The sequence below is a fragment of the Triticum aestivum genome, chromosome 6B (assembly GCF_018294505.1).
Source record: "Triticum aestivum cultivar Chinese Spring chromosome 6B, IWGSC CS RefSeq v2.1, whole genome shotgun sequence".
Taxonomy (NCBI): Eukaryota; Viridiplantae; Streptophyta; class Magnoliopsida; order Poales; family Poaceae; genus Triticum; species Triticum aestivum.
Genome location: NC_057810.1, coordinates 725,099,549 through 725,110,925, shown reverse-complemented (window position 1 = coordinate 725,110,925; position 11,377 = coordinate 725,099,549). Strand labels below are relative to the sequence as shown.

The following is an 11,377-nucleotide window of genomic DNA, read 5'->3' as shown; positions in this document are numbered from 1 at the left end:
CATAATTCAGCTTCAAGTACATCCCGGCAAGAGAACAACTGCCTACAAGCGGAGAAGATAATGGCTCCCTTATCACTTCAAGACCATTCCAACACCGGCCGAAGCATCAGCTGAAAAGGACCCATCAGTACACAACTTGAACCAACCAGACTTAGGAGCAGACCACTTGGGATCTGCTTCCGCCACTACTGTATGTGGCTGAACTGGAATGACGTGATAATTGATTTCCCTTTGGTAGGATTGACACTTTAAATTAGTTTTGATGCCAATGAGAGAACCCAAGTAGCTCGTCAAGAATCTTCGAGAAGCCTCCATGGGTGGCGCGGGTTTATTATGAACAACCTCGTTGCGTCTATGCCATGCCCTCCACAGCGTCATGAGAAGCATCGATTGCTCGATATCCTGCAGAGGAGCAAGAACATGCAGCAGCCACTCGACACCTGTGTTCTGCACCGAGGTAATACTGGGACGGGTCCATACTTCTGCCATAGCGCCAGAGAACTCCTGAAAGAGTGCAGTGACATAATGCATGGAAGCAATCCTCAGGCTCAACCGAGCAGACATGGCACAAAATCACTAGTCTCCAGCCCTCTTTTGTGCTTATTACACCATGTAGGCAGAGAGTTTGTGGTAGCCCGCCATGCGAAATTACGGACTGAGGGAGGAACATCAGCCGACCAAATGAATTCCCAGCAGTCCCGACACCCATCTGGACGTGAACTAGAGCCTGTCGAGGTACTTCTGTGAACTTTGTTTAAACCAAGTTGGTACACACTTTTGATGGAGAAGGCGCCATATTTGCCCGGGCCCCATGCCAATGTATCATCCTCTTGTCTTGCGAGGCTCTGATTTTCATAATTTCTTCAACATCTGCCTGCAAAAAGAATTCTTGCAACAAGCCAACCTTCCATGAGTTGTTCTCATTAAGCAAATATGAGACAAAGCGAATTATGCACCTTGTATGTAGAGCGAGGGTTTATATGAGAAATGTATAGGTATCCAATTGTCCCGCCAAACACACATGTTTCTTCTGTTTCTCACTCTCCAAATCAGACCCTTCTTCAGGAGATCAAGACTGTGGCTAATAGCTTGCCACGGAGAGGAGGCATTGCTAGTAAATATAGTGTCCTCAAGTTTAAGCTCCGGGTAGTATATCTAGCCTTCAACACTAGTGCACAAAGACTGTCTGGCCTCGAGATTAATCTCCATGCTTGTCTTGCTAAGAGAGCTTGGTTAAAAAATTATGAAATCTCTAAAACCAGCACCTCCTTGGCTCTTTGGTTGCATCAAATCATCCCATGACAGCCAGTGCACTTTCCTCTTCCCCTTCTCAGCACCCCAATAAAAAGCTCTCACCATTATGGTGAATTCATCGCACACCGAAAACGGAAGTTTAAAGACCCCCCATCATATAAGTGGGAAGTACCTGAGCAACAGATTTAATTAGCGTCTCCCTCCCTGGATGAGCAAGATGACCATCACCCTACAGGATCAATCTTTTAGTTAAGCTCATTTGTGGATTAGAAATATTGAGAACACCTCTAACTTATCCTCGAAAACTAAGTTAGTAATATTGAGGACACCTCTAACTTCCTCCTGTTTAACATAACGATTCGCTCGCGAATCAAGCGGTTGGTGTGGACCTAACCAAGCGGCTGCGCGGTGACCGACGCCTAGTACTGCCCAAAAAATAGAAGACTGATGAAACCGTAAAGAAAAACACGGGAAAAAAACGAAAAAAGCAGAAAAAAAACAATGGAAAACCACAGGAGAAAGAGAAAAACCATATCGAAAACCAGAGGAAAAAGAGGAAAAACCATATCTAAAAACGCGGGAAAAAGAAAAAACAAACTCAAAACCGAATCTACAGCAACCGAGCGCATAGACGACTGTCAAGCGAGAGCGCACTAATGGGCCGGCCCAATTTGCGCGGGCGCTGCGGGGCGTGGCGAAAATAATCGGGCTTTCTTCTGCCCAACGGGCCTTGGCCCAACGGGCGCTAGGTTTATAAACGACGGGAGGCTTCGTCTTCCGCCTCCTCCTCGTTCCTCCTTGCAGCCAGCGCTAGGGTTCCCACTCCTTGCTCAGAGCCGCCGACACGCTCCCCGCTCCACCCTCCAGAGCCCTCTAGAGCCGCCCCCGGTGCTCGCCTGCGCCGCATTTGCTCCTCGTATCCTCTCGCGCCTACCCTGCTTGCTCTGACGTTGCGCTGGAAATCGAAATCGAGGCCGGCGACGGGGGCCGCGCTGGTCCGGCGCGCGGCGGCTATGGAGGTGGCGGAGCAGGCCGACGCGGCGGGGCCGTAGACGCGGGGGCTGCCGACGAAGAAGGCCTCGGTGCACGCCGGCGCCGACGCCGACGCCGCGTCAGACGGGTTCCTCTCCGCTTCCGGAGGTGCGACGCTGGTGAGGGACCGTGCTCGTGCTCGCTCGTCGGGGAGACTGGTGCCACCTCAAACACCTGAGCCGCTAGGTAACAACCGCACATCGATGCTTTTGTTTTCCAAGCTTTCAACACCTGAGACACCTGAGTCAATCTGTTAGTATGTTGTCACTATCCCCAAATTACCCCTTATAATCCCTATTACTGTGAGGCTCTCGCACCATTATGTTTATGTATGTCATGTTGTCTTATTTTGAACCATCTCAAACCATTATGTAATGTTGCCATAGTTGATATTATGTTCAATTGTTGTAAAAAATGCTGACAAAATGTAGTGAAATGCTGTCAAAATGTTGCTATATTTTTGTTGAATGATGCAGAGTGACATGATGTTGAGTTAGTCTGTTTTCATGCCAATTTGCTGCTAAAATGTGGCTGCAGTAGCTGCTGTTTTCTTGCCGAAATATAAGCTTGCATTTGAAGAGTTAAGGGCATACATGTCTTTTTTTTTAATGATGTTAGCCCCAGTTAGTCATTAGGGGTATTTCGGCTATTGTCTTAACCGATAAGGATGTACATTTCATTGTGATCTTAATCTGCAGGTCTTTATACATTTCATTGTCATCTTAATCTGCTGGTCTTTATACATTCTTAATCTGCTTGTCTTTATACATTTCATCGTGATCTTAATCTGCTGATCTTTATACATTTCATTGTGATATTAATCTGCTGGTCTTTATACATTTCATTGTGATCTTAATCTGCAGGTCCTCATCTCCACCAGCAATTTCCACCCAGCCGCACAAGCATCACAGTCTCAATTCGATGGATTGCAAGATCGACATCCGTAGCTCTACTGACTCCAGCAGTCAACAATGATCAGATGATTGCTAGCTATGCACTGGCAGCAGCGTTGAAGCGACAAGGAAACCCGCATGAAAGCTTCTTAACCAGGGTAACTTAATACTATGTGTCTTGGATTATTGCTCCATCTGCCTAATTTCTCTTTCTCCATATCACGTCCTGCTGCTTGCTACTTACGGCTGTGATATTGTTCAGTTGCAGATATTGCAGGCAGTGGAGTTTAAGTCTTTATTGGGAGTAGGGTTTACTTCTTCTGTCATCAACCCGAGGGGGCCTGCCTTAAGATGGTAAGTCTCCATCTTGGTTGCAAGTACATTTTCCCCTCTTGTCAGTTTTCCCCCATTATGATGGAAGAAAATTTCCATAGGCAACCATTTCATCAATATTTCCCAAAATTCGTCCTGCAATTGTAGTAGTATTTAAGCTGCTTCATGCAGTACCATGGACAGGTCTTCAGCATCGGGTCGTATTACAGTTTGTCCTGTCCTTCACCCTCTATTTTTGACCATTGCAAATTGCTATTTGTAGTTATCTCCTGATTTTAAAACCAAGTTATTAGTCATGATGCATCACTACCATATTTTGATATTTTCTGCAAGCAGTAACAGATTTATGAAAGCAAGCCAAAACTGCTAAGGGTCATCATGTACCTGGTCATCCAAAATCACTGAGAGAGGTCTTTTCTGTTATCTGAAAATATGTATGAGAGAGAGAGAGAGGGAGTTGTATCTTTTCCGCTACCTGAAAATATGACTATTTGTTCTGTCTCAAACAAAAACTTTCATCTGCATTACACACATTGCTGCATTTGTCTCATTATTCTCCTCTCTGTTCATCAGGATGCCATGAAAAACCGTGCCAGAGCTTTTGCAGAGGGCATCGTGGTAATGGTATGCCCGGTCCTCCTTGCCATAACATTTCAGAAGGTTGACTTCAAGACCAAGGCACACAGATTCGTTTGGGGCATATGCCCAATCGCAGCAATCACACTGGAGTCATGTCTATTCCCGTTCCTGTTTCTCTTGGCATCAAAGAACCTGGACTTGGTCGTTCTGTTCCCAAGACTTTCAAGGTGGCTATTTGGTACCTCAAAGCTTCTGATCCATCTCTGTGCACTGCTCCAGATGTTCCTCGCCTTCGGCTTTCTATTTCTAATCAACAGGAAGAATCTGTGGTATCTCATATACTTGATTCCATTCATGGCTCTCACCGTGTGGCGATGCTACTGGACAGTGCAAAACGATGCGATTACCGATGGCACTCTGTACCAAGAGTGTGAGGGTGTACTCGAAAGATCCTTGGACTTCTCGTCTGTTGTCACCGCTATCCTGTTCCTGGGTTTGGAAGGCTTGGCTTTGGAGGGGCATAGCAACGGCGCCAAGGGACTGGAGCACCTGCTTGCTGCCGCACTTGGTTCTAGCTTTATGACATGCGTCGGCGGCGTCTTCATCATGCTCCTGGGGACAGTCCCTATTCTGATTGCTGACAGTGGTTATGAGAGGTACTGGCTGCGCCGCTTCGTTGAGAAACTGAACGTCTTGCTGGGTATGGGCATTGTTCTGACCGTATCGTTGATCACAGTCGCAGCTCTGAACTGGCTGGCGTTGCTTGCGTTCATACCACTGCTGGTTTCAGTCATGGCGGGTGTATTTGTGATTCTGAACGACGATGGCTCCGGCTACCTGCCGCTTTTTGTACTGGAACAGGTTAAACCAGCGTCCATGGAGCTGACCAAGGTCACATTTACGGGCTTCTTGGCTGTCTCGGTGCAAAGCTTTGGTAGCAAGTCTCTCAGCAGCTACAGCCACGCGTTCATTCTCCTCACCGCCGCAGCTGTCATCACCGGCATCTTCTGGAGGCTCTTGACTCACATCACGCCATCAACGATTGGCATGCATAAGGCCGTGAAGAGGACTGTCAATGTTGCTTCTGTTGGTGCCCATGTCTGCATCGCCGCCGCTGTTATCCCCTTCACCGTGATGGCCTTCCATGCACTGAAGTAATTGTAACTGCTGCTGCCTGTTATCCTGTTCATGATGCTGGTCTTCACAACGCACTGAAGTAATTGTAACCGCTGCTGCCTGTTATCCTGTTTATGATGCTGGTCTTCACAACGCACTGAAGTAACTGTAACCGCTGCTGCCTGTTATCCTGTTCATGATGCTGGTCTTCACAACGCACTGAAGTAACTGTAACTGCTGCTGCCTGTTATCCTGTTCATGATGCTGGTCTTCAACGCTCTGAAGTAATTGTAATCGCTGTTCACGGTGGTGGCCTTGAACGCTCTGAAGTAATTGTAATCGCAGCTGCTGCTTGTTATCTTGTACTCAGATTTTCTCTAACTTTGTGTTGTAATTTGGTCATGACTTGTATTCGATGGTAGTGCATTATTATTCATCAACATTCTCCCTTAACCAGCATAATGAGTTGCATGGGCTGTATTTCAAGTCGGAGTAATTTTTACCATACACGTCCACTGCCTTTCACCATAACCCCCTCTGTTGTTGGCAAAGCCCCACGCGCCAAGAGCCTGCTCGATCGTAGCGTAGCGTGTCCTGCGAGATCGCAAAAGTTATTCTACTTCCGCTAGTGAAAAGACGGCATATGAATTCAGTTAAAATGCCAACTATTTGTACGTTCGATCAAAAATAGAATAAACTGTTAATCAGCTATACAATATTAAATAAATATGTTATAAAGAATAAACTATCGAATACTACTGGATATATTCATATTTAGTTTGCATGAACAGTAAACTCGACAAAAATAGTAATAAAATTCAAAAAAATCTGATTTTTTTTTGTGATGAACATTGATGGATGTTCTAAGTGCGTGCAAAATTTCAGATTGAAATGACATTCGTGTAAGTCTGGGCAAAAATAACAAAAATCGATGCTCCAAAATGCTTCCAACAATAGTCTTTTTGGACCATCGATTTTAATTTTTTCGCCCACAACTCCACGAATGTCATTTCGACTTGAAATTTTGCACACAGCTAGAAAATTTCTCAATGTTCATCACAAAAATACTTTAGATTTTTTCGATTTTACTGTTTATGCGGGAGCATATGAGCTCGGGATCAAATAGTCCATGTCCCTTTTCGACTCAGTTTATACAGCACTATTCGGGAAAGGAGTGAGTATATCGCCTATTGCGAGTCACTTTTACCGCTTGCCTATAGGCATTCCCTCGAGGGCGCAGCCCACCAACTATTTTTCTCTGGTTTCCCGTATAGTACTTCCTCCATCTCAATAGGAGTATATAAGATGATTTTGACACTATTATAGTGTTAAAAATGATCTTACATTTTGTGACGGAGGGAGTAGTACACTATCAGTCTGTCTTAGAACACCGGTTACAGCGCTGGTTTTGGTTAGAACACCAATGTTCCCTACTGCTATGGTGGCAGTTTGCGCCTGGTTTTCTTCTTTCTTTTTCAAATTATGAAACCTTTTTCTTTTTAAATTACGTGGATAATTTTTGTCTTGTATAAACATTTTATTAAAAAGTCATGAAACATATTTTTGAATTGCTTACATTTTTTATAAATGGCACAAATATTTTTTGAATGGAACTATTTTATTAAATTATTTGACCATTTATTACATTGCATCAATTTTTTCTTAAATGTTATGAACTTTATTTTAGTGGTACAATCATTTTCTAAAAATCACACAAAAATTCTACATATTTTCTAATGCGTGATAAACACTTCTAAAAATTTAATTTATGAAATATATGTATTTATAATGCTTTAAAATATAAATAGTATTTTTTTGCGAAATGAAATATAAATAAAACTTAATAAATTAAAAAAAATAAAGAACAAATGAATGAAAGGAAAACCAAACGGAACGAACCAGAGCTACTTAAGCAACTTGGAGGCCCCCGAGGGGAGCGGTCCTTTTATCGCACAACAGGCGAGATATAGGTGCTCCCAATGCTCCATGCTACTCGCAGTTGGCGACGTATAGACTCTCCTCTGCAAGATGCCCACTTACACTGCAACAGGTTGATCGATTTTACTACCTAGGCGAGTGTTCTTCAAAGAGATAATTGCACAACTTAATTAATCTCGCAAAAGTTTTTTCTCTTCTCGTAGAAGAAAGAAAGACGATCTAGCCGCCGCAAGGCGACAAGCTATCCGACAACTCCCTCCGCCGACGACCTCTTGGTTGCCGATTGTGTGTGTGTGTGTGTGTGGGGGGGGGGGGGGGGGGGGTTATAGTAATACGTCTCAAACGTATCTATCCTTCTCGATTGTTTCATACTATGTTAATATAACTTTGACATAGTTTTGTCATCATTTTTATTGTTTTTCTAGACTAATCTATAAAACAATGCCCAAAGTTATTCTTTTGTGCATACTTTTGGATTCGCATGAAAATCAATTTGATGGAGCTCCAAAAATACCCAAAAAATCCAGAAAAAATTCTTGCATTGAGAAGCTTCCGGAGGGCTCGGGATCCACCAGAGGGAGGCCCTAGAGCCTGCACGCGGCCAGGGGTGCATGGGGCGTTGGACTGTCTTTCCACCGCCTCTCGGTGCCCATATTTTTTGTTCGCCCCGAAAACCCTAAACACCGAGTAGTTTTTCTGTTTCCATCGCCGCACCTCTCTCTTCCTCGCCAGATTAGCCTACTTGGAGAGGAGTATATGCAAAAATTCTTCTTTTATTTATTCGTGGAAACTAGAATTCTTATTGCCAGTTTGGTTAATTGTAGTCGGTACCAGAGATGCTAATTTTGCATTCCACTGTGCAAAGGAATTGGCAATCTTGTTCCAATAAGGTAGGTAATTTTGCATTGAGCAGTAATAATAAAAGTAAATGAAAAGAGAGAGTTTTGGTGCTTCAGTGGTCAGCATGACAACACTCAGCACAGGGAGTGTGGGGAAGCGCAAAGCTTGTCTGTCCACCGCTTCCCTCTGCAGTAGCATCCACCATTAGCTCTCAACCTCTCCATGCCCTCCCATATCTTCTTCGGCGAGCCCCACGCCTCGCGCGCCGAATGTCGGTGGACCTCGATGCTGAAGAATCCCACCGCCGGCACCCCACCGCCTCCTCCCTTCTCCCTCTCTAGCCCCATCCCCACCTCCTTCCTCCCTTCCTTGCCTCTCGTGGAGGCACATGTTTGCTTCCGCACAGGCTGAAACTGGCTTTACCCGGGCAAAACAATTGCGGGCCTTCATTTCTCACATGTTCACAGGCCAACGGTACTGCAGTCTCTGTAGCACAGGCTGAAACAACTTTTTTTTCACGAGTTCACGACGTGAGGGAATTCGTATGATGGACAGATCCATCGCTCCAACTACTCTTTTGTTTCTCGCAGGCGGCGAACGGAAGGACTGGCCAACAGGGGCTAGAGAGGGAGAAGGGAGGAGCAGACGCCAGACACTGGACGGCTACAGGCACGGCCAGCGACGAGCAGACGCCAGACGTTCAGGCAGTCTCCTTCCTCCCATCTCTGCCTCTCCTTCCTCCCATCCCTGAGGGAATAATTACTTTGTGCTAGGGATTGATAGAGTTAGGGCTTAAATTTTGGGATTTTTTTGTTGGTGACTAGACAAAAATTATATTTGTGGCTGCTAGTGCTACTAGATACTATAAAATCGAAGTATTTGTTTGAGATCCTCTGCCAAATTATCCCGGACATGCTTCACACTTAGGTGCCATGTGCAATTCTGCATATAGTTGTATTCAGTCAGATACCCATGGTGTATGATCTATGGATCTTCATGATTGGTGCATAATATATGTATCCTTGTGTAAGTATTTTTTTTTCGAAACGGAGGCAAAAGATTTACCCCATATATTAAATAAGGAGAAGATAGAGTTGTTACAAGAGCCCGGACAATGATATCTCTATCAATTTGAACGTGTGTTAGCTCAACGATATATTATATATTACTTCATTTTAAATTTGCATATTTTTGTGTCTATTCTATTTATGTCTTCACTTCATTATTGATGTGGATTTGTGATTCAAAGGTTTGGAGGTATATATTACATGCATATTGTTTATCCGAATACCCGATTTTTGATTTCTAGATTATACACTTAGGCTCAACTTGCTCGGGTTCCACAAAACTTCTGGCTCCGCCCCTGCGTGCTATGCCTCTCGGAAGAAAAAAAACGCACGGAGAGGGGATGGAACGTGCTTCCGGCTTGGGTTTTTTTCTTCCGTTTTTTTCGTGAAAAAAATGTTTGTCGAAACTATTAACATGGGATTTAGTTTCGAAGATCTCAGAAGTCCAACGTAAGAACGGTTCACGATTTGAATGCACGGTTTAAAAATTATCCACCGTGCCTTGAAGAAAATGTTCACCTGTTTAGTAAATTGTTCATCGTGTATCTTAGAAAGGGAGCCTATTTTTTTGAAAAACTATATAATAAAAGAAGAAGAGATAAAGAAATAAAAAACCTGAACAAAATATTACAGCAAAAACGAAAAAGGACACTAGTGCATCGAACCAAACAGCGGAAAACATTTTCTCTCGATCTCTGCTACTGTGTATTAGACTAAACATTATCTTTTCTAACCACACATCATCGCCGTATACATAATAAAGTGAAGCAATTAGAACCTCACGATTAGATCCACTCATTTGTAACCTAACCGTCAAGATACCGACTAACTGTTACCGAAAGTACGTTTACCAATTTGAGGGGCGGACAGAAACTCTACCGTCAGCGAGCGGACGAAAGGTTCATTCGGCGACCACGTAATCCCGCCTTGCTTAGTTAGCGTTCACCTCCCACCTAATAATGGTTTTAACCTTGCAGTCAAATTGGATGTAACAGCTTACACATTGAGTCCGACAGCTCTAACGCAGTTGAAGTTCTTAATCTTGAAGCTTTTCTTGGGTAGGATTCGGCAACTCTGTTGGAGTGTAAGGGCATCTCCAGCCGTTGGCCCCTCAGGGGGCATCTAAAAGCGCCGCCTGGGGGTGAGCCAGCGCAAAAAATAGTCTTGGGGGCGAGTCGGTCCCCAGCCGTCGGCCCTCAGGGCCGCCCACAGGCGCGTATTAAAAAAAAAGGGGCTGTTCGGCGAAGTTATGATAAAAAGTAGTTAAATTTCGGCTAAACATGGTAAATTTCGGCGAAATTCGCATATTTTCATTACATTAACCTAATCTAAAAAAGAAAGGGGCTGAAGTCGCCGCCGCCATCGTCGTCGGCGGCCTTCTCCTCCTTGACGCGGGCGCCCCTGCTGGACCCGGCGTCGCCAAGGCGGACTGGCGGCGGTGCGTCGTCGTCGTCGTCGCTGTCGCATAGGACGACGACCCCATCTTCATCTCGGCCGCGTCGGCACTCCTCGAAGCGGCGCAGGGCGACGCGCTGGCGCTCCTTCACCTTCTCCCGGCGCGCCTTCTCCATCGCAATGGAGTCCTAGCGCGCCCATTCTAGGGACGCGTCGTCGTCGTCGAACTCCGCCTTCACCGGCGCCAGCCCCGGCTCCGTCTTCACCGGCGCCAGCCCCGGCTTCGTCTTTGGCTTGACGAAGCGCGGAGGAGCCGACGAGGAGGAGGCGCGCCGGCCGCCCTCGTTGATGACGATGCCGACGCTGCGAGTGCGCTGGCCGAGCGGCGACTCCGCCGCGGGCTCGGCCTTGACGCCGAGCAGGGCCGGAGTGCCAGAGGAGTGCGATGAGGATCGGGAGGAGGAAGAGAAGGAGGAGGACCCGAACCTCCTTGGCGCCCATGGCCCGACGCGTCGATGCCGCCCTCGAGGTACGTGAGCACGCCCTCGAGTGTGCGGCCGGGGACGCCCCACCAGAGGTGGCGCCCCTTGCTGTTCTGCCGGCTGCCGACCACCGGCACGCCGTTGGTGGACGCTAATCGCTGCTGCTGGCGGCGCTCGAAATACGCCGCCCAGGCCGCGTGGTTGTCGGCGGCGTACTGGGGGAGGGAGAGCTGGGCGTCGGTGAGGGACGCGCGCACGATCTCGACCTCCTCGGCGAAGTAGTTCGGCTTCGCCACGGCGTCGGGTAACGGGGGAATGGGCACTCCCCCGACGCTGAGCCTCCACCCCGTTGGCCCGGCGCGCATGTCCGGCGGCGCCGGGATGTTCGCCTGGAACAGGAGCCAAGACTCTTGTTCGCGGAGCGAACGGCGGCCGAAGCCGTTGGCCG

The 11,377-nt window shown here is 46.6% G+C and overlaps 1 protein-coding gene across 1 annotated transcript; it reads left to right on the top strand.

Annotated features, from left to right (window-relative positions):
- Nucleotides 1-2,033: 2,033 nt before the first annotated feature.
- Nucleotides 2,034-5,678, top strand: LOC123140072 (uncharacterized). The gene is made up of 4 exons (XM_044559798.1): nt 2,034-2,472; nt 3,150-3,337; nt 3,442-3,533; nt 4,086-5,678. The coding sequence occupies exons 3-4, from the start codon at nt 3,531-3,533 to the stop codon at nt 5,247-5,249; spliced, it is 1,167 nt and encodes a 388-aa protein (XP_044415733.1). The 5' UTR covers nt 2,034-2,472; nt 3,150-3,337; nt 3,442-3,530; the 3' UTR covers nt 5,250-5,678.
- Nucleotides 5,679-11,377: the final 5,699 nt, after the last annotated feature.